A 23,576-nucleotide genomic window follows, 5' to 3' on the forward strand; every position below is an offset into this window, starting at 1 on the left:
TGAATGCTGGTTTTTGCCGTTTGTCATTTGTAACGGCCGACAACTGATAGCTGTCCTGTCGACGAAGAAACGCCACAAAAACGGACGAGCCATGCATAAATTAAATACGACTGTCGTCAGATTTTTGAGTACGACATATCTCCGTGCCCTTGCTGCCGATCAGAAATTGTCGTCTTTAAATTGGTCTGTCAAGCCTCAGCATTTGTCCGGTGCTTGTTTTATAGGAAGTCTCGCCGTGACCTCCATTCACGAATGTCCTGTTTCTCTTCGGCAGGTTCGTTCGTGTTCAGTGCCAACGCCGTGGACGCCGACGAAGGTGCCAACAGCCGGCTGGTTTACTTCTTGTCCGGCACAGACGCGGACCGGTTCAACATGGAGCAGGACACGGGCGTGATCCGCACAGCGGCCCCGCTCGCCGGGCTGGACCGCACCTTCCACGTGCGCGTGGAGGCGACGGACGGCGGCCGACCGCCGCTCACCTCTTCAGCTGATCTTCACATCCAGATCAAGGCGGCCGGGCAGTTCCCCCGCTTCGAGGCGATGCCCGGCTCGTTCCAGTTCAGCGAGGAGGCCCGGGGAGCTGAGGTGGTCACTGTGCGTGCTCGCTCGCCCAAGCCGCGGCCGGGCGGCGCGATTCGCTACCGCATTGCCGGTGGAAACGTGGGAGACGCCTTCGACATGGACCCGGAGAGCGGCGTGCTGCGTATCAGCCGACTCGGTCTCGACTACGAGCGCGCACCGCAGTACCGTCTCTGGTTGGAGGCGAGCGACTCGGACCGACCACCCCTGACCACAGTGGCTGCGCTACTCGTCAACGTGACCGACTCAAACGACAACGCGCCGCTGTTCTCTCGCTCCGTCTACACAGCCAGTGTGCTGGAGGAGCAGTATCCTCCGACTCTGGTTCTCAAGGTGGCTGCCACGGATGCTGACACAGCGGACAATGCTAAGATCATCTACCGACTAAGAGAGGATGGCTTGGTGGAGAACATCTTCACACTGGACGCCGACTCGGGAGAGATCCTGACCAAGGAGAAGTTGGACCGGGAGTCAGTGGACAGCTACACCCTGACTGTTGAGGCGATCGATCAGGGTAGTCCCCAGCAGACCGGCACTGCGATGGTCTCCATTGATGTGCGTGACAAGAACGACAATCCGCCTCGCTTCACGCGTCTCTTCAGCGTCAATGTCACTGAGAACGCCGAGATCGGTTCGTTCGTCATCCAAGTGACCTCTTCGGATCGTGACATCGGAGAGAATGCCAACGCCACGTACAGCTTCACCGAGAACCCTGGTCAGAAGTTCGCCATTGACCCAGTCAGCGGTAATGTCACCGTCGAGGGAACCGTGGATCGTGAGGAGCGAGAGGAATACGTGCTCAAGGTGTCGGCCGTGGACGGATCGTGGCGTGCAGAGACGCCGCTCACCATCACCATCCAGGATGAAAACGATAACGCACCACGGTTCGAGAAGTTGCAGTATGTGTTCAACTTACCAGAAACGGAGGCGAGTGAGACTTTTGTCGGCCAGATCGAAGCAGAGGATGCAGACAAGGCCGGACCGAACGCCGTGGTGACGTACTCGCTCAAGCAGCCATCTGACTTCTTCAGCGTCGACCCGAGTAGTGGTCAGCTGTACTCGAAGCAGGCACTGAAATACAAGAAATCGAGTCGGATGGCGTCGCCAGAGAACCAGTACGTGATTGAGATCATCGCGATGGACCACGGCAAGCCGCCCATGTCATCCTCCTGCACGGTCACGGTGAACATCGTGGACGCTAACAACCATGCTCCCGTCTTCCGTGACGGCGTCACCTTCAGCGCCGTACCGGAGTCCTCTCAGCGGGGTGACCGCATCCTGCAGGTGTCGGCCGAAGACGCGCAGGACTCTGGCATCAACGCGCTGGTCCGCTACTCCGTCCTGCCCAGTAACGGCTCAGACTTCTTCGCGGTTGATGCCGAGACTGGGTGGGTGACGGTGGTGTCTCCTCCGATCAACAGGACGGGGGTGTACTACCAACTGCGTGTGGCGGCTACTGATCAGGGAGTACCGGCTCAGCGAGACACGACTGAACTAACCCTGGTCATCACCGGGGAGAATCTGCACGACCCGGCCGTGATGCAGCTCAGCCAGCACGTCATTGTACCCGAGGAGGACTCAGTTGCCACCACGATCACCACGGTGCGCGCTTCAGACGATGACAGCGGGCCCAACGGCGAGGTGCGCTTCAGTCTGTCCAGCGACAGCGATGACGGTCTGTTCACGGTTGATCCGAGGACAGGTGTGGTAGCCAACGCTCGGCCGCTCGACTTTGAGACGCAGGGCAAGTACAACCTGACGATCGTGGTGAGCGACTTGGGCTTCGTCCCGCGTACTGCCACGGCGGTTCTACATGTCACGCTAACCGACATCAATGACAACCCGCCTGTCTTCAACCAGAGTCTGTACGAAGCAGCCGTCTCGGAAAACTCCCCCGTCGGCTCCACCGTCATCAAGCTGACTGCCACGGACAAGGACTCTGCCCGAAATGCCGTCATTCGCTACAGCATCATCGGTGGTGACGGCAGGGAGCTGTTTGACATCGATTCCGACACGGGTCTGGTCCGGACGAAGCGCGTGTTTGACTATGAGAAGCGTCAGTTCTACACCTTGGACGTACTCGCAGAAAACCCGGACACAAACCCGGCACAGCGCGGGCAGACCAAGGTTCGCGTGGCCATCACAGGGGTCAACGAGTTCTTCCCCAAGTTCGTGGAGCGCGTGTTCCGTTTCACGGTGTCTGAGTCGGCGCCGGTGGGAACCAGCGTCGGGAAGCTGCAGGCTACTGATGACGATGATGGTGTCGACGGGCAAGTCACCTTCCTGTTGGTGGGAAGTAGCAACGACCGCGGCTTCAAGGTGGACCGGGAGACTGGTGTCATCCGCGTGGCTCGGAGGCTCGACCGTGAGTCTCGCAACCGTGTGGTGCTGACGGCGCTCGCCAAAAACGCCGGAGGTATCCGCGGCAATGACACGGACGAAGCCCAAGTGAGCATCACCATTCAGGACGGAAACGACCCGCCACAGTTCACCCGAGCAGTCTACACGGTCTCCATCTCTGAAGGAGCTGCCGTCGGCGCTGGAGTGATCGCTGTCCAGGCCACTGACAAGGATGAACAGCAGCAAAACAACCAGTTCACCTACAGCATCCTGGACGGCAACGAGGGTGACGTGTTCAAGGTGCACCAACAGAGCGGACAGATTGAGACGACCAAGAAACTCGACCGTGAACGGGTGGCTATCTACAACCTGACCCTTGGCGCGATCGACAACGGCAGTCCGCCTCAGACGGGCACAGCCGCCGTGCTTGTCTCCATCACTGATGTGAATGACAACGGCCCGACGTTCGATACCGTCCCCGTGGTGGGTTATGTGTCTGAGAACGAACCGGCGGGGACGGTGGTGATGACGCTCAGTGCCACCGATCCGGACCTGCCGCCCAACGGAGCGCCGTTCAGCTACTACCTAGTCGGTGGTGAGAACCAAGACGCCTTCAAGGTGGACGCCCAGTCCGGCACGGTCCGCACGGCGAGGGCCTTTGATCGTGAGCGCACGTCGCGGCTGAGTTTCACGGTCGAGGTGCTGGACAGCGGCCGGCCCAAGATGAAGGATCAGTTCCCGGTGCTGGTCGTGGTGACTGACAGTAACGACAGCCCGTCGTCACCCCGTACCGTCCAGGTGCTGGTGTTCTCGATGGGAGGCCGGTTCCCGGGCGGTGCCGTGGCTGACGTGCACCCGAACGACGCCGACACCTCCGGCCAGTACCACTGCCAGCTGCTGTCCGGCGGCGGTAGTCAGTTCAGTATTGACAGCGGCTGCCAGCTCACCTCCGCCGCTGTCGTCGGACCGCAGTCTCACACACTAACCACGTCCGGACATGACGGTCTGCACGACCCAGTCACATCCACCGTCACGCTACAGTTCGCTGCGTTTGACAACGCGACGCTGGACAGTGCGGTGATTCTGCGGCTTCTCAACACCTCAGCTGCCGACTTCCTGGCCGAACTGTACACCCCTCTGCTGCGTACTGTCGGTGAGCTGTTTGACGCGCGGGACGCGGCCACCATCTACTCAGTGACGCAGACGGATGATCACGTTGACCTTCTGTTCGCCGTGGCTACCCGCGCCGGCTACCGACCCCGCACCGACGTCATCCAGCAGTTGAAGGACGGGCGCGTGCGCATCCAGCGACTCCTGCAGAGCGTCAGCTTTGTCATCAACTACGACCCCTGCCCGGCGTCTCCGTGTCAGAACGGCGGACGATGCCGATCAGGCATCCATGTCTCTTCAGAGATGCAGATCACAGACAGTCCCAGTCTCATCTTCACCAGTCCGCTGGTGCGTAACCTGTTCACCTGCCAATGTCAGACCGGATTCACTGGACCGGCCTGTCAGCACCGACAGGACCCGTGCAGTCCGAACCCGTGTCAGTACGGCGGGGTCTGCGCCAAGAACGGCTACCAGTTCACGTGTACGTGCCCGAGAAACCGCGGCGGCGCCACATGTGAGCTAGATCGGACCAGCGCGTGCGACAACGACCCATGTCAGAACGGCGGCGCCTGTCGGGCGACCCTGGACGGCGGATTTTTCTGTCTGTGCCGGCCGGGTTACCGCGGCGCCACGTGTCAGCTGGCCAGTGACTCGTGCAGGCCCAACCCGTGCCTCAACGGCGGCACGTGTGTCAGCGAGGCGCCCGGCTACACGTGCTCCTGCCCGCCAAACTTCTACGGGCAGCACTGCGACCGCTCGAGCTGGGGCTTCGAGCCTCTCGGCTATATGGCCTTCCCCTCTTTGGATGCGAGCACCAACGACATCTCGGTGACGTTCGCCACCAACAAGCCCGACGGCCTTCTCGTGTACAACTACGGCGTGCAGACGGGCGGCCGCTCCGACTTCGTGGCTCTACAGCTCATCGGAGGCCGGCCGCAGCTGGCCTACGGCGGTACGCGCACGGCCGTCACGCGCGTCACGCTGTCACGTCACGTGACGGACTCGTCGTGGTACCGTCTGACAGCCACCCGTAACGGCCGCGTGGTGTCACTGAGCGTGGTCACGTGCAATGAGAACGGCGACACGTGTGCAGAGTGCAGCCCCGGATCGAGCGGCTGCGAGTACGCCACCGACGAGGGCACCGTCGGGTGAGTGACGACGGGTGAAACGTCTGACAGGGAGGGGGATGGGGATCGTAAGCAGGGGCTATCTTTAAAAGGGTTATTTAAGCTACCTGCTATAGAATTCTATATAATTTATTTGTTCAATGAGTTGGAAAGTTAATGCGATAGCAGTTAAGCGCTTTTAAACGGGACGTGAGTCGCACATTTTCACATTGAAATTCCTTTCTTAGGATGTTTGTTCATTTGTTTCAGCTCATTGATCCTACTTATCTTCTTTTTTTTTCATTTTGTCATGCTCTATACTGTAATAACCGTTGCTGTAAATTTGACTGCGTGTCTGACTGACCCAACCCGTGTCTCCACAGAACGCTCAACTTCAACGACGAGCCCCTGTACGTGGGCGGCGTGCGCACCATCGACCCGATCCAGGAGCGGCCCGGCCAGGTCAGCTCGGACGACTTTGTCGGCTGCATTCAGTCCGTCTTCGTCAACGGTCGGCAGCTGAACATGTCGGCGCCGCTGCAGGCCAGAGGCATCTCGGACAAGTGCCAGCGCGTGCAGAACGCCTGCAGGGACAACCCGTGCGGTGCTGGAGCCACCTGTCTGGACCGCTGGAGTCGGCACATGTGTCTGTGTCCGGACGGAGTGATGGCCCCCGACTGTGAGGCCGCGCTCGAGCCGAGCTCGTTCCAGGGAGGACGCGTGGATCTGAGGGTAACCGCCAGCCACCGTCGCCGCCAGCTGGTGCCGCATCTGTTCAAGGGAGCAGACGCCTGGCGTCGGCGCCGGCGAGACATCGACGGACGGCCCGACAAACGTCTCAGCATGAGAATCCGGACCGTGGACACGGACGGAGTCATCCTGTACGCCGCCACCAACAACGACTTCACTCTACTCCAACTCAAAGAATCACAACTGCAGTACTCGTCTCGAGTGGGCGCCAGCGCGCTCATCAACATGACTGTCACCCAGGCCGACCTGACCGACGGAGGCTGGCACAACCTCACCCTGGCCATCGTGGACAATACGCTGCACGTGCTGATGGACGACGTCCAGGTGGGCGACGCGCTGTTCGCCACCTCGGTACACGACTTCCTGGACGCCTATCTGACGCAGATGTCGCTGGGAGGCGCCGCCGAGCTGCCCAAGTCGGTCGGCAAAGTGGACGGTAAGTATTGGAATGTGAGCTGGGGGTGTGGGGAAGTGGAGGGTTAAGTGCAGAAGTAAATGTAATAATGCAAGTTAATTGAAAGTCATTGCTACTGTGTGCTGCTAACATGGCAGGAGGCTTCTTAGTGAACGTGTTCAGTGACTTGAACCAATGCTTGTACCACCACATTGATGTCCCTTTTATTTGTTTATAAATTACTTCTAAAAGCGTTAGTTAAATCTGAGTAGAGTAGCCGCAAGATTAGAGCCTTGCTTTACATAGGTTATTTTGCTGCTCTGACATTCTCTGGCTTCGTTGACCCACCAATTTTCTCGGGACCGTTCCCTGACGCCCCTCCCCCATTTTCCCGCAGAGTTCCACGGCTGCATCTCCACTCTGGCCATCAACGGCGAGGTGCAGCCCCTGAACGGCACCGGAGACCTGCTGGAGGCGCGGCCGGTCGGGCGCGTCTCCGAGGGCTGCCACGGCGCGCTGCCGTCCACCGACCCGCTCTCCATCGGCATCACACTGGTCATCGTGTTCTTCGTCATCCTCTTCGTGGCCATCGCCGTATCGTTCGTCGTGTTCAGACTGAGGCGGCACAAGAGCGAGAAGACGCCGTCGCACGCGAAACTCGGCGGCTCGGGCGCGCTCAGTCCGAGTACGGCTGACTCGGGTCGGAGTCACCACGACTCTGGTTTTGCCGAGACGGGTGAGCTGACGGATGAGGTACTGCGGGGTCATATGGCTGGAGAGATGGGCCGCAAGTACCCGCCGCAGCGGCCCGACATCATCGAACGCCAGGTGGTGAATCGGTCGCCGGCCGGGCCTCAGATGTCTCATATCGACTCTGTAAGCCAGCAGGGCGTGCCCGACTCGGTATCTGAGGTGCCCGAACACTATGACCTCGAGAACGCCAGCTCCATCGCTCCGTCGGACATCGACGTCGTCTACCACTACAAGGGCTTCAGAGACGGCAACGTACGCCGCTACAAGACCAACCCGCACCTGGGACAGTACCACAAACATAACCACCGACACAGTCCTCACAGTTTCGTGAGCACGCCGCACCGCGAGAGCCCCCGCAGCATGGTGCGGCAGTCGCCTAACCCGATGGCGCCGAGGGAATCTCCCGGCGCTATGAAGATGCAGAGTACGCCGCTGGCGCGACTCAGTCCGAGCTCGGAGCTGAGTCAGCAGGCGCCGCGGATCCTCACACTGCAGGATATCAGCGGGAAACCGCTGCCGGCAGCGCTGCTCTCGGCTGCCGCTGTGAACAGCGAGCGCAGCCTCAACTCGCCGGTCAGTCACCTGAGCCGCAGCTCAGAGTCGGTGCATACATCATCACAGAGCACCAAGAAGAAAAAGGCTGAGGGTGGCGGCGGCGGAGGAGGCGGGGGCGGCGGGGGTGAGCTGCCGCTGCCGGGACGCCTGCACGGCCGGCCGCCGCGCAACAACTCGAGCCTGGTGAACACGGTGGACGCCGTCAGCTCCGGCTCAGAGGGCCGCAAGAAGCGCGGCGGCCGGGAGCCCGGCGGCGGCCCCATCATGGAGCGCGGCAGCTCCAGCTCGGATGAGAGCGGTAACGACTCGTTCACCTGCTCAGAGTTCGAGTACGAGAACCAGTACGACAAGGTAGCGCGCGACTTCGGTCCGCAGAACATGATCTTCTCGAAGCTAGCCGAGGTCGATAACGAAAACGACCACGAGAACAGCTCGGGCGGCAACAAGTACGACGGTCTCGACTCGTTCCGCGGCTCTCTTAGCACGCTGGTCGCGTCCGACGACGACATCTCAAACATCCACTCGTACAAGCCGGCCAACGGCTCCAGTCTCGGCTGGGACTACCTGCTCAACTGGGGGCCCAACTTCGAGAGCCTCGTGGGCGTGTTCAAAGACATTGCCGAGCTGCCGGACTCGACGGGCGGCGGCCAGAGCGCGCGCGCCACGCCCGTGTCACGGAATCAGGGCGGCACGCCCAAGCCCAACGAGGAATACGTGTGAGATCGGCCGGTGCGTCGGCCGTGTGATATTAGTGTTTTCTATTTCGTGCCAAGCAAGTCAGGGTGCCGCGCGTCAGACGGAGCTTACCGGCCTCTCCGCCGGTGACGTCACACTGCCGCTAACGCTCCGGTGACGTCATACACACTCGCGCGCGCGCTCGCCTCGGTGACGTCACGCGGCGCCACTGTTCTCAGCGACACGTGTGTGAAGAAATGGTGACCATGAATTGCTGCCAGCGCGCCGCCGTGGCGGCTGGCCCAGACAATCATGCCTAGATGATGACTTGTTGACTTGTTTGTTGTACAAATGTGTACCGTTTGCCCGATGTGCCTTGATGAGCGTCAGTGAGTGTCGAATTTGTATCATACTAGGAGAGTATCGAGTGTCCCGTGCCAAACCCGCAGACGCCCCATCATTCAATACAGCCATTAATCGATGTGAGAAACGTTCTGTTGATCTGGTGCATGGTATGCAGGTGACTGATGGTAGCCACTTTGCATATAGTTAGAGATTTGGGTGACTACAACAAACAGGATCGCATGCACATACGGTCAGTTTCCGAATCCACAGACATATTGCATTATTTTACATGTAGCAGTTTCGTGAAACAGCAGTATTTGATAACCCAAACACGAATGGGAGCTAGCGACGAATGAGATAACATCAAAGACCGGCATTCAGTCTCAGAATTTAGAACCGTTGGCGGCGACCCTACCCTGACCACTATTTCATTTACTATTTTCCGCCGTACCCTGGGCCGCCCGACCACCTGCGGGGACCGCCGCTGCAGTCTGTCACTCAGTCCCCGTCACCCTGTCTCTCGGAAGCTCACCCGGTGGGTCTGTTTTGCATTGAGCAGCGTGCGAGCGAGACACCGAGGGGGCGTATTCGGGACCACAGCTGGCGTCTGCCCTATGCAGCTGTGGGCGGGACGGTAGGGCGTCTTACACCGGCAAATACTGACAGGTACGAGCGACTTCGACAGCGAGAACACAGGCGCTACATCGGGATCGGGTGCCGGGTGGTTGGCACTTTGTGGGAGTAACACTAACAAACGATACAGTTACTTTGGTTTATAAATTTTCGACTGGGTTTACAAAACATGTCAATTATTTGCCAGTACGGCTTACGGAATTGAAATGCAAAGACTGCTGAAAAACGCAGAGATGGAGATTGCTAAAGCAAGTTACATAACAAATCCGCATTCCGCTCTGCTCTCACTACAAACACAAACGCTAGAGCGAATCCACAGACTGCTGTAACCTACACGATCGGAATCACAGCTCTAATTCGATTCACCTGTGCCACCTGTAGTCGGATGTCGTTCTACGTGACCCCGGCGCCGTCGCCGAGCCCCGAGACATGCGATCCTACTCTCGTTATGGTCCGTTCGCCGTGTCGCGCACCCAATCACTGCGCCGTCTGTCTCCGCCTCAGCCATTGGTTGGTGCCAATCGGCGAGAGGTGTGTGACGGGGTCTCCGGTCTCTAAGGGAAGAGAGGTGTGTCGGTTTTCTGTGTTAGGGGATAGGATAGAAGCTAACCCTGTCCTGGAAATGGGAGTGGGATGATACTTATCTGGCCGTGCTTTGGTGTCGGGAGAAGGGAGGGCTGACGTGGCAAATGCCAGCGATGTACGACCTTTGTGACAATTGTCCCGGTGGCAGGTAGCGGGCTGGCGGGGGCGGCCCCCCACTCCGTCGGTTGGCGACCGGCGCCGTTGGCACGTGACGGAACCTTGGCCACTGGCCTCGGCCGTGCTGGCCGCTGGCAGGCTCGGGTATATCAGCTGCGAATAACCCGACCACCTCGGCCGGCCGCCGTCTTACCTGACCGGCCACTGCCGCCGAAATAGCCACAAACAGTGGCGCTACAGTGCCGCCGGCGGCGACGGGGACAGTTGGCGCCACCGGCGGCCACAGCTGCTCCGACGCGTGCCGTCGGTCGCCGCCGACGCTCCGATCCGGTCGGGCTCCGGCAGTCGCCGGGATGCGCTGGCGGCGGCGGCGACGGCGGTGACCGTGACGGAGGGGGTGGCCGCTGTGCCAGCGGCTCCGGCAGCGGCTGGAGATGCACTGCGAGCGGCTGTGAGCTATTGCCGAGCTGAGTTGGTGCCAGCGCTGCGAGCATGCCAGCCCGGCGCGGTGGTCCAAGTGGCGCACCCGGCCACAAAGCATCCAGTGTGAGACGAGTGAGGGCAGCGGGGGCGGCTCCTGACCTCGTGGTGGCCTCTGGACGGTTGTGTACGACGTGAGAACTGCACTGATCTCAATCGGTCGAGGTGAAGTGGTCACCGTCTTCTTTCGTGTGGAAGCAGGGGTGATAAACGACCTTCACTACCAGTGGCTGTGACTGAAACTGACAGACCTGGTCGACGTAAGTCGCATCGTCGACCTCGTATCTCGCCCCGTGAGAAAACAAACATTGTGACAGAGCTTTCACAGCTGAGTTTGCTCGACGACTGACATTTCGAGTCACTGCGACTACAGGTGCTGACAAGTCTATCACTCTGTGCCGTGAGTTGATCCTTCGGGAGGCCACAGCTGACTAAAGTCTGGTGATTATTTCATCAGTCCACGCGGGGACGGCACACGCCGACCGGGACGCCTCCCCTCGGGACGCGTCACCCGCCGGATGCCGGTCGCCTCCCATTCAGTGCATGTGCACTGGGGGCGCCGCCCCATGAACTTCCTGTACGCCGGCGGCGGCGGCGGCTCCAAGGGGGCCGGCGGTGACGGCTATTCTCCGGTGCAGCTCTCCCGGCCGCGACTGAAGCTGCAGCCGCGCCGGTTACGCTGTCCCGTGGGCAGTGGCGCGCCGGCCGATCAGCACGAGCTGCCTGAACGGCCGGTGCGCACCCATATCTTCATGGACCTGGTGAGCAGCGGCTCGCGCGAGCCGCCGCCGCGCCGCCGCAGTCCCAGCCTGATAGACCGTCTGTGCAGTGGACGGCAGGACAGCTGGAGGCATCGGCACCGCGCTGAGGAGCACGCTGCTGCCGAGGCGGCGGCGGCGGCGGCGGCGGCGGCGGCAGCGGCCCCAGAGGAGGATGTTCAGGAGGATGGTGCTCGGTCCGCGCCGCCGCCACCGCCGGGGCCGGGGTCAGGGCGGTCAGGGTCAGAGGTGGAGGAGCTCATCTCGCTCGACCAGGTGGACCAGGACTGCTTCATCGTGCCGTTCGACATGGTGGACCGGTTCCTGCCGACCGGACACAAGGTGAGGTCACGGGAGGTCAGGTCACCAGGTCAGGTACTGCCCGTGCATCACATGGATTCAATTCATATCCCGTAAGCCTTTAAGTCCTGCTCGCACGGCTAATACGCCTATTTTGTACATCAGGCTCTGTTGCAGTTGCATCATCTTTCTAGCACACTTTTCAAATCCAGCTATCACTTGTATGCGCTTCATCGGCATCGTGAGCCAGCCTCGTAATTGACTGCAGACTGTCATGCTGGTCAGATCCAATGTCTGTTGATGCTCCGTTTCAAATGCGACCCTGAGCCAACTTATACAGCTCGGACGGTAATAAAGTAAAGCTGTCGATGACTTTCCCATGCCGCTCTCAGTTACCAGTGAAATTATCTTTCTTCTGCTCAAAATGTGACGAAACGTATTGATCGTTCGACCTTCAAAATGAGCACCTGCTAATCAGAACGCCCTTCAATTTTTATTAGCCAATCCCAGCCGTGCTCACGACGGTGCAACTTGCATCGAGCCGGGGCAAACGACACCAATCACCATAAAATATCGCTCAGGAGTTGGAGCGTTCCGAGCCGTATTCCGGGGAACAGCATCGACAGTGACGCGACATCGAGTTTCAATACTCGATGCGCGATCGGTGAACTGTTTTTGCACGCGTGCCGCTGATAATCAATGAGCGCCTCGGTGGAGGTTCAGGACGGTGCCCATCCATCCCGGGGTGGTGCTCGAGCAACGTTAATCGATTCTCAGAGGCACACTATAGCAGTTTGGTCAATCAGCGAGGGAGTGCACTATGTTAATGTTCATCCTGCAGGGTGATACGTCGGAAGGGGCCATTTCCACCAATCAGTTGTGAATATTATCCCGCCTTTATTGGTCGCATTTAAGCGTCTTCCTTCATTAAAAAAAAAAAAATGACACCAATGATTGTAGGCATATGTATTGAAATGATAAGGTTAGTCTCATAATCATTTAACATTATAATGGATAACGTTTAAACTTGCACAAATAAATGTATCTTTTAGGCTTTTACACCTTAACGTAGAAATGAATGAGCATTTAACGTTCAAGTAACCGTTTAATGTAAACGTTCATGCACATACATTAAGCTCACAAAGTAAACGATTTGACGCTTTCCACCACTTATTTATCGTGATTAATTTCACATACCTAACCCATTGTTCAGAGAGCCTCGACAGGTTTGCTCTGCAAACACGTCAAATGTAAACGAGAATAGTCACACTGGCACACCGAGACCGAACGGAAGCCGAAACATTCTTCCAGTTTCATAAATCAACAGTCGCCGCCCGAAACACGTCGCCTGATCCGACTGGCAGCGGTCGTTCCGTTGTTTTGGTTTGGCTCAACATCAGTCGGCAGCAGTCGATCTGCTACCATTTCTTTTGGCACGTAGTTTGTCACTTACGTCAGATAGAGATGGATGGTGCATAATTTATGTCCGCATTATGACCAGCCGCGGCATAATGTCGGCGCCGGGTGCATTATACGCGATTAGATATTCACCGTTTACGTGGTAGTCACGTGGTATAAAGTAGCTATGCTCACGGTGACTATAAAGCTATGCTATCCTCTTGAGTCCCGCCAATTCGCCCATGAATGGAAAGCAACGAAACTTTTTTGGCTGAGAGCTTTGGTGCCAATAATGACCAGATTGGTGACATTTCAGCCGTGAAGGTCATCGCGCATGCGCAGTGACATGTATACTGGGATATACAAAAATACTCAAAGCCTATAAAATCTGACTGAAATGCAATCCATGAAAACTTCCATACAAACACCAAAGTGTATTTTTTCGTTTGTTTAGGACGTAAAATGGCTAATAGTATTGACACGTTTAATTATCAACACCACTCGCCCTTAACTTCAGCTTCTTCTGCCCCTTGCCCACTGCTCTTAGGTCTTTAGTTGCCATTTCCTTTGAAGATATAGAACTTGTAGCACCTGTTGCGAATCGATAAACAGTAGAGGAAGACCTGGCAGCATTATCTGAAGCGACATCTCTAAAAAAAAATTCGCCGTATGGTGTGTTTTAGAGAGGTGCTTGCCTATGTCATTGTGCTTAGGGGTCGGATTCTAATTCATCGGGCGATTTATCAAACTTTGAGTGAGGATCTACGGTCATTGAGGTCGCCAACGATTCGAAGAATGTTAACGCTCAACCACAGAGCCATTTGAAGGCATAATGTTGTTTGTGAGCCACAAAAAATGGCTTTAACTGACCCAGCAACCATGTATACTACAGTATACATGACTAGTTCTAGGCACAGTCCGTTGTATACTGACGTTTACATTTCTTCGTCGTGCAGGATCCCGTTGGTCACTCGGGTGTACATTAATTTTTTCAGAGGTCAATTCCTCCGAATAATTGTAGTGCTACTTCTTAAGCACGTCTCAAAATTTTTCGGGCCAAGGACATTTGTATACCTTAGTATACATGAACTTTAATTCTTTCTGGAAAAGTTCCAAACACACAATTTTGTTTACAAAACCTGCAAGCAATGATCAACAACGAATGGTTATGTTAGCAAAACAACAGTTGTCGATGAGTCATTCTCTTAAAAAGAAATAACAGGAAAATAATTAGGAGACGTACCTCTATGCTGCGACCGCCGGGATACCGGGAAGATTGAAACGCTGAGGCGTCAACAAATTCAACTTGAGGATATAAATTCAGCCACCAGGTGGCGGACCATGGCATGAAGAATGCAACGCATGGCCATGAAATAGCCTAGCCATTAGTGAATTCCGTAGAGATCGACTTAAGACGATGTATACCCCAGTATACAAAAAGAACCAAGAGGCTATATACCGGGGATGTTGTTCATCGGAGGTGCTCACGACTCACGAGTCACGAGCATATCTTTAAATTTATTTGTAAATGTAATGGTATTTGTAATGGTATTTACATTAAATTTGTAAATGGCCAAGCCACAGGATATGTTTGATCAGGTTTGATCAAGGCCCTTGTTTGATTTCAATTTGGAGGGCAGAAGCAGGGGCCATCAATATAAGCTTGCCATTAAACGTAGCAGGACAAAGTTAAGGCAGTCGTTTTTCAGTAGAAGAGTGGTAGGTCATTGGAACAGTTTACCAACTAGCGTAATAAGTGCAACCTCCCTCGAAACATTTAACCCTCGCCCGCACATGCCATTTTCCCATCCTAGAACGCACATGGGGGGGGTGGTTGCCACCCCCCCCCGCGCCATTTCGTTCCTGTTGGAGATAGAGCTTAGCAGTAAAGACCAAAAAGATTCTTTGGGAAGAGACGAATCCAATGATACCCAGTTTTACCTTCTCAGGTCAGTCATTGACCTTCCAGGTCAGGTCAAACTAAAAAATGTTGCTGTTTTGGGTCACCGTTGGATATCAAGTGCGCTGCTTATCAAATACCGATGACGATGCTGTTTTCTGGTGCCAAGCCAGCTAGAACCTCTTTGTCACACCATCCGACCAGAATTTTGCTGCTGAGGTCATTTCAGGTCAAGTTAGGTCAAGGTCAATTATATGTGTTTGTATGTCTGTGTGTGTCTGTGTGTATACTGATGTGTGCACCGATTGTTTTTGGGTCCATATCACATGAAATCATGATCTGAGAAGCTTTTACCAAAAATGCAGTCAAAAAACTTCAACAAAAAAAAATCAGCTTGCCTAAAACGCAATTATCTTAGATGACCTAGGTTGACCTTGACCCTGACCTTGACCCCTGTACATCGTCGAACAACATGTTCCATGATAGGTGGGAGGTAAGACTGGCAAAAAAGGCCGAAATCAGGGTGTCAAAAGCTCACAAGGCCCATGGCAAACGCAAGATGTTGAGAATTGGCCATTTGGGTCATGACATGACCTGAAAAACAAGGTCATATCTCCGAAACCAAAAATCACAGAAACTTGAAATTTTCAGTGGACATCAAGAAAGGATGGACGAGCAGCTATACGAAAAATCAGTTTTCTAGCTCTAAAAATGTTGAGTGCAGAGCAGAAAGACTGCCTGGGGGGGGGGGGGTGGCAACCACCCCCCCCCCCATGTGCGGGCGAGGGTTAAACATAGCCTCGACAAATACTTTACAGAGCGGGATATAGTATACAGATATAGGTGGGACTAGCCAATTGATGTGTGCATGTGATCAATGTAAGATGTGCGTGAATTCATAGCAAAAATTATGCCGGGTATTAGGTTGCAATATGTCTGCAGAATGTTGTTGCGGGTGTTTGATGCTGTTCCGTTGAGCTTACATGCGAATTGTTTGGAGATGCCTTGCATGGCAGTGGACTTGTGAGACATTTGGCGATGATAGTGCGTGGCCGGGGGGGGGGGGGGGGCAGGGAAGAGTTGTGACGAAATGATTGATGAAGTGATGAAGTGGCAAAATGTTGTGTTATGTGGTGTAGGTATGCTTTATGCCTGCAATGTGTGGCTGTTTTGTGCCAACTTCACACACATAAGTTAGGGAGAAAAGCGGAAAGGTGGCACGCATTTTGACAGACTGTGCAAATGTGCAACCAAGTATGGGCCCCAGTGGCTCTTTGTTGTACTGCAAATTTATGTCTTTTATGTCTTTTATATCATGGAGCATTTCTGTCATTCGTGTTGCAAAGTACGGCCGGCCCCGCGACCCCACCGCCTCTGCGATTATTGCCAACACCGGGATCACCCGGCCAAGTTGTGTCCCGCTCTGACCCGTTTGGCTGCCTCGCTACAATACCTCAACGGTAACGACGGGGGCAGACGGGCCAGAACGGGGGAGGGCGGGGGCGGCACAGTCCCACACCGGTGCCAGACTGACACTTGACACCATCTGGTGACACATGACACGAGTCGGCATTGCAAAATGGTGTCAGTGTCAGCAAGGCGAGTCATGGGCAGATGGGTAGCGACGGTTCTTCGGATACATATGGCACGAATTTCCGCTCCCCGGTTAGAATTCATGGCTGGTCCGAATATATAGCCCCAAGTCACGCGTCGTTGTACGACGTCGATATGCTGTCCACGACCAACTCTAATGCCGTTCGAGATATCTACACCATTCACATGCACAACCCGACGGCGCTCTGACTCGTCTGCGAAGGTGCACTGTCAGCCTGTCAGGTGACAGCTGGCCAGGTGGGCTGACTGACAGTGGCAGTAGCAATCGGCGTCGGTCCTGACGGGAACAAGTGTGGATGTCCGTTACACGTGTCACGGTCGGGGGCGTGACGGAACAGACCTGCCTCACAGCGCGCGTATTCCTGACGAATGGCTGCATGTGGTCCGGGTGCGAGGATTTAGGTATCGATTTAGGAGAAACGTTTAGGCATAAGTAACAAGTTTATGGATTAGCTGGCCCAATCCTGAGATACCTACCTACTTGCATAATTTGTCATAAATAATCGTAAATTCGATGTCGTTATAACTATTTCAGAATACGACAGTTGCCAGCCCCGATTATGGCATTTCTGACACATTATCAGTCTCCTGTCAGTTTGTTTGTGTGACATTTATCCAGCTAATTAAATTTCGCTCGATCTCTGGCGTAGGACTGTTTCTGTTTGGCTACCCAGCCATCCATCGCCGCACAACCAGCTTCCAACTCCGACCCGACCACTTCAAGTTTGACATGTAACTTTGTATGGCTCCAACCCATGCTTTGTCTCACTTCAACCGTCTACGGCCTAACTCTGACCCAGTCACCCACCCCTTTTATTTCCTATACGGTCCGTGTAGATCTGGTGCACCACGTTTAATCTGACTGAGTCAGTCTAGCCTGACCTTATCCCGTCTGACTATGAGTTTCTCCGTCTATAATTGACCGACTTAGTCGAACGATGAACTCGGCTCCTGTAACTCTTACCCAATCCGTGTAACTCTGACTGCTTTCGGTCCAGCTATGACACAATCCGTTTAATTCTGAGCTCGGCAGTCTAAACTCAACTCTGACCCACTCCGTCTTATATTGACCTCGGCCCGTCTAACTCTCTCTGACCTAATTAGTCTTACCCTAGCCCACCCCGTCTAAATTCGACCCTTTTACATTCCGTTACCTCCGAGCACTCCGTTTTACATTCAGACACACTCACTCACTAGACACACTCACTCTAAATCCATGAGTTAAAATCCACTCCGTATAATTATTAACCCGACCCGTTTACCTCCAACACTACCTCCGTTTACCCGTCTTTAATCAATAATCAGCCCTGTCTAACTGACCCACCTCGCCCCGTCTCCGCTACAGCTTCCATCGGCACCTCCGACTCAGGGCCAGCGGTTGAGTCTACGTCAGACACCCAGCCCCGGTCTGAGCGTGGTGATCCACGTGCTGGGTCACCTGACGCCGCTGGCGCCCAGTCTGCTGCAGCCGGCGCCCCCGCGGCACGTGCAGCTGGGAGCGTGTGTTAGTCTGCTGCGCCAGGTGACGCAGACGGCGGGAACACGGGACGCCCTGCTGCTCAGCAACCTCGAGAGGACAGGTCAGAACGGTGGGAATGGGCCAGACGAACTGACGGGCAAGGGGACAGATGAACGGACAAATAACAAACGGAGAGACGAACAAATTGACCGTCCGAATCGACCAAATCGACCGACCGAAACCGTCTAAAGTACTGCATTGATAAGTAATTACAAGGTAAATCGATGACAACCTGTCATTATAATCTATATTGTCCGGTTTCACTAGCTTTGAAGATAACCGGCAGTCCCTCCGTGCCGTGCCTCCGACAGAGCAGTTCCCGTTCCTGCTGTACTACACGGTGGACCGACAGCGGCGCAGCGTTCCTGAGGCCTACACGGCTGTGGTTCGGGCCACTCAGACCACCTTCTCGCGACTGGAGACCTCCTACGTGGGCGAGCACAACATCAAACTGTACGACGAGGTGGCCAGCATCGCCCGACCGCCGCTCTGTGAGTGTGCCCTGTCTCTATATGTGTGTCTCTGACCTCTACTCTGTATGTCTCAAACCTCTACTCTGTGAGTATGTCATATCTCTGTGTCTCAGCCCTCCGCTCTGCGAGTGTGCGTCTCGTCTCGTATGTTTCAGACTCTCGCTCGCATGTGAACGTTCCTTAGACCTCCGCTCTGTGAATGTCTCAGACCTTCACGCTGTGCCTGTGTCTCAGATCCCGTCCTGTGAGTGTGCCTTAGACCTCAATCCTGTCATTGTCTCAGAATATATGAGTCAGAGGCTCTGTGAGTAGGTCTGTGGGTATACCGTCTGACTGCCAGGCAGTGATATGTTGCGGTAAGAACGCGGGCTAGCCGAGACTCTCGGTTGGAGGTCGTTAGACTGCTTAATGGTGCATAATGTCTGAGCGTCGCTACAGGCTTTATGGTTCGTTGCAAGTTATGAGGCAGTAAGGCGTCCTGATGAAGAGCGTTAAGTCGCTTCTTCAGTTAAGAACTTTGTGGAATCGGAAGACTGTTTTATAATTTAATATTGCGGCTCGGGTTGTACGCTTATCCCAAAACTGGCGGGCTGGCGGGCTGATGAAGATTTCTGCCGATTTGATCGATGTCGATGGGTAATGTTGCACGAAACATTTCTGTGCTCAACATGCAATGCTTGGCAAGAGACAGCAAAAAGAACCGTGAACTCGCATTTGTTGAAACTGGATTAGTAGACAATCAATGAACGAACTCAAATAACATCCACCCGTCCGTAACGTTCTTCTTATCTCCGTCCTGTGTTTCGATTTTCAAAGCTTGTTCCCTGGGCTGTTTTGTTTCGGGATACCGCTTAGTTACGTAAAGTTAGTCGCATCGCTCCGTCATTTAACGTTTATGGTTGTCCAATGTCGTGCTCGTTAACTTATTGTTGTTATGGTATGTACACTTAGGCACCTATCCACCGGCTTGATCAAGCTCATAGTTTGCCATCCAACAGTTTATCGTATCCTCGTGTAGAGCTGTGGCACTGCCAGGCCCGGTTCTCTACATACAGGCGACACCGTCAGTGGGTCTTTGAATCGTCATCCCGGCAACAGCCCGCTCAAATTGTGAAACAGAAGTGCGTCGTTCAGCAGCAAACAACCTCATTCTTCGGATGTTTAGTGCACTTTTACTTCGCTTAGGAAAATATTTGTTCTGAAATGTCGAACATTCGGATGATCTTGCATCACATTTGACCGCCAAAGTCGCATTGCCGGCGCGGTTTGATTCATAACATGTGACATTTGGCGGCCGAGAGGAAAAGCTTTCATAGGCATTGGACTGAATGGGCTGCATCAATGCTGCCAGCGGAGACGGGCGGGCTGCATCGGATCAGCAACTTATCAGAGTAAAAGGATCGACTGTAGCCGCGCCATAACTCGGTAAAAGGCGAGCCGGACGGCCGACGTGACCTCGCTGATATGTCAATTTCATGAGTGGTCTGAATTTTAACCGTCTGCTTATGCATGACCTGAAATAAGATGAACTGCTAGCGGAAGACTGGTTTACTCTGACCTGACCTTTATTAATGCCGATGGCTAGACGTGCTGACCTCAACATTAAAATAAGGTTGTTAGTACGGTGACAAACTAGCCTCAGCTGACCTGACTTGACCTCATCTGGCTCATTTGACCTGAACTTATCATAACTGACTTTATCTGGCCTAACCTTTGCTGAACCGACCACAGTCAACCAGACTTGGCCCCAGAGTCCCAGACAAACTGATTTAATCTCTGAACATCTGACCTTAACTGACGTTTTCTGACCTTACCTCGCCTCATCTGACCTTAACTGACCTCATCTGACCTTAAATGACCTAAGTTGATATAAACTTACCTCAGCTGACCTGCTTGACTTTGGGTGACCTGAACTGACCTCATCTGACTTTCTTGCATGATCTGAACTGACCTCAACTGAGACCTATGCTGACCTCGTCTGACCTGGCATTACCCATGCTGCAATGACATAACTTCTGGTGACGTAAGCTAACCTCATTTGACCTGGACTGATCTCAGCTGACCTCATATGACCTCTGATGACGCAATCGGACTTTGATGTATCTAAACTTACCTCAGTTGACCTGACCTGACTTTGGATGACCTCAGATGACCTGAAATGACCTCAGTTGACCTAAACTGACCTCGATTGACCTGAACTAGCCTCTGTTGACCTAAACTGACCCCTGTTGACCTATCGCCAGCGGACCAAAGGCGCCCGGTCAGTGATAGCACGGGCTACATCGTCTCAATATTCCGAGTTCTCGAAGGCGACGATCGAAGAAACTTTGAGCGCGACTGGCTCAGCTGGACCGGTGAGTCGAAGTGACAATAACTCAATTACATAGAATGGCTAGTTAAATTAGGACTAACTAAATTAGTACGGTGAGTTTAAAACGGACCTTGGATCAGTTGCAAGTGCACTGTGCAACGCTGGGTAAAAGGAAGTCGGGGGCTCAGTTTGTCAGTTTGACGGCCCGTTATCACACAGCTAACCGGTAACAAATGTCCGTCTACTCTACCACTCTCACCCTCCCCTCCCCTCCCCTCCGACAGGGGCCCGTCTGCTCTACCGCAGTATACCGCCGTGCGCCGGCCTGCGTCGGATGGTGCTCCACAAGTCCACGGACAGCGGCGACCTCTATTATATCCTCACCTGTGAGTGCAGTAACCTACTGGATAACGTAGTGGCCTCTGCACGGGCCCTGCCGACGCTCCGGGCACGGCTCGTAGGCTACACGGGCATCTATAAACTGATGGCGGCATCCTGAACACACAGTGAATAACTACTGGCGATGGACTAAGCACAAGTGGTGACTGGTGGTGACAGCTTGTGACGGCTGTGGAGTGTGGTTCGCAGGCGCGTGGTGGAGCTGGTGACGACTGGTGATGACTGGTGATGACTGGTGATGACTGATAGTGACCGGTGGTGCCAGTTGAAAGTCTACACATGTTCAATGTTCGATGTTTGGTGGCGATAGCTCAGACTGAGATGATTGACGACGATGCCCTGGTGGTAATGTAATGGTGGTACTTGACGGATGGTGTTAATGATGACAACCGGTGGGCGTGGTCTGTGACTTTCAGAACGGTCGATAATTCGTTCGACGATGACGTTTAATTACGGATGACTCCGGTCTAGTGTACCGACAAAGATGGATAGGTACTGACGGGAATATCTATGCCTAGAGCATCGCTTGTGATGGTACTCACCGTTTTGTCGACACTTATGTAGTCATAATGTCACCTGTCGCGGACATATGATCACTCGGGATTCATAAGAGCTGAGTGGATGTAGGTTTTAGTTAACGTTTTGGGACGGTCGATTGTTTTACGGTTACTTATCATTGTGGTCTGCAGGGATGCGTCATTATTCGGGGTCGTGCGTTTTGTTCGTTCGTGCTAGTTGAGCGTGATCACCTTTGGAAAGCGATTTATTCGTACACCCCCAATGCCACTGTGTTGACATTGTGCTGAATGTGATTTGTGATCGTGGGTTACCTTTTATTCTAGAATAGCATCGAAGGCATTATGCATATTGCACTCAATTGCACTGAGTCTCAAAAGTAGCTCGATAGTCGATATAATAAAACGGGATTTGTAGAAACATTTTGTTTTTAATCGATCATCTCGGCACCGGAACAAAGCATATTTTCTACAGGTCTGTGCATCAATGCTTACCGTCTAACACCTGATATCTGGAGGAACTTTGCTACCTACTCGCAGATTCAGGTGGAACTCAATGGCACAATAAGTCTTGCTCGGGTGCTTAGTACCTGAACAGCCTTTTCCCAGTTAGACAGGTAGACCTCGTCCGCTTTCGGCATAAGGGAGGTAGGTATAAGTGCCTCCTAGGTCAAGGTTGGTGGGCCAAACTGCAGACCCGTTTCAAAAAAAAAGACAAAAATAGCCAGAAATAGGTATCCGACTGCACATCAATCTCTAACATCAACAGCACTCAACAGCTCAGATGAATATTCGTAACGTTCACCGTTCCGTGCTTCTATCCTCAGGATACTGAAATCCTTCTCCTCCACGCCGCAACCCCCCTCCGGGCTGCATGGGTGGAGAACCTGCCCCGGCCACCCCGGCCGTGGCCGGGGTAACTTTCAGCCTACCCCGGCGCGGCCGGGGTAGCTTTTTCACTCAAATCCTAAAAGCTTCCTCCATAAGAGAAAAAAACTCGTTCTTCGGATGTTGACTGCCATGGATGTAATATTGCAAATCGGGTAGGTATTTACTTAAAGCCATAATCTCCAACTATAAGACCCGCGTGTGGTTGCCAATACCTGCAGATTGCTCTCAATGAATCATAGGTACTCAATTTTGAAAATTTGGCACTCCTTCGGCGCACTATATGGAACCACTGCTGTCTGCTTGACAAAAAGCTAAGGATTTTTTAACAAATTTGGCCCGAACCTTTTAACCCTCGCATGTGTAGGGGGGGGGGGGTCGGATGGACCCCCCCCATGGTTTTTCGCGAATAACTCGCGTAAAAAGCGGCCGATCGCGACGAAACTTTCAGTACCCTCGCATTGATCAATTTGACACCTACCCTGAAAATTTCATGACCCTGACCCAAATGACCTTTGACCTGTGACCTCTTTTCCGAGACCATGTTTGGCCGGAATCGCGATTTCGCGTATGTCGGCTCGCACTAGCCGCGTGTTTACAAGCTTTTCGTGGTTTCAAACGTTCAAACATGTGATTTGATGTTACTCCCGTGTGTGTCAAGGTCACCTGAAGGTCAGGTCAGGTCATTGACCTTTGGTGACCTCGGGTGACCTCGGGTCACTTTTTCGAGTTTTACATGTTTCTAGGCTAGTTTTTGGAGCTGAATTCGAATTTAGCAACCATTTGTAGACATGTATGCAGTGCCTTCCCTCTGTAACATTGTTTCTGTCTCGTCCGCAGGACTAGATATGTCCAACATTCACTGAATTCCGAATACAGAATATCGAAATGGCGCGCATGCCTATCTATGTTGGACATATCTTAATTTGCAATCAAGCATAACGTCGAAACCCGAGCCTCGAACCATGGCAACAGCCTGCCCATTCAGCGGCTGTGAATACGTCGTCGCTGCAGATACCGCACCTATCGTGGTCGTACAACTTCTTCAAATGCACCAGTCCGAGGCCCATACCCGGCCT

General features: G+C 54.0%; 2 protein-coding genes across 2 annotated transcripts in view; both read left to right on the plus strand.

Moving 5' to 3' along the window:
• The window catches only part of LOC122389790 (cadherin-related tumor suppressor-like), a 62,548-nt gene extending 53,796 nt beyond the window's left edge, over positions 1-8,752 (plus strand). The window contains exons 8-10 of the mRNA XM_043382188.1: positions 275-5,177; positions 5,519-6,321; positions 6,677-8,752. Of these exons, the coding sequence (XP_043238123.1) occupies positions 275-5,177; positions 5,519-6,321; positions 6,677-8,307 (7,337 nt within the window). The 3' untranslated portion in view covers positions 8,308-8,752. The remainder of the gene's footprint in view (positions 1-274; positions 5,178-5,518; positions 6,322-6,676) is intronic.
• A 1,345-nt stretch (positions 8,753-10,097) lies between these two features.
• LOC122389791 lies at positions 10,098-22,030 on the plus strand. The gene is made up of 5 exons (XM_043382189.1): positions 10,098-11,522; positions 17,738-17,972; positions 18,223-18,402; positions 20,628-20,738; positions 20,980-22,030. The coding sequence occupies exons 1-5, from the start codon at positions 10,941-10,943 to the stop codon at positions 21,192-21,194; spliced, it is 1,323 nt and encodes a 440-aa protein (XP_043238124.1). The 5' UTR covers positions 10,098-10,940; the 3' UTR covers positions 21,195-22,030.
• The last annotated feature ends 1,546 nt before the right edge of the window (positions 22,031-23,576 follow it).

This window comes from Amphibalanus amphitrite, unplaced genomic scaffold (assembly GCF_019059575.1).
Source record: "Amphibalanus amphitrite isolate SeventyFive unplaced genomic scaffold, NRLGWU_Aamphi_draft 000371F_arrow, whole genome shotgun sequence".
Classification (NCBI taxonomy): domain Eukaryota; kingdom Metazoa; phylum Arthropoda; class Thecostraca; order Balanomorpha; family Balanidae; genus Amphibalanus; species Amphibalanus amphitrite.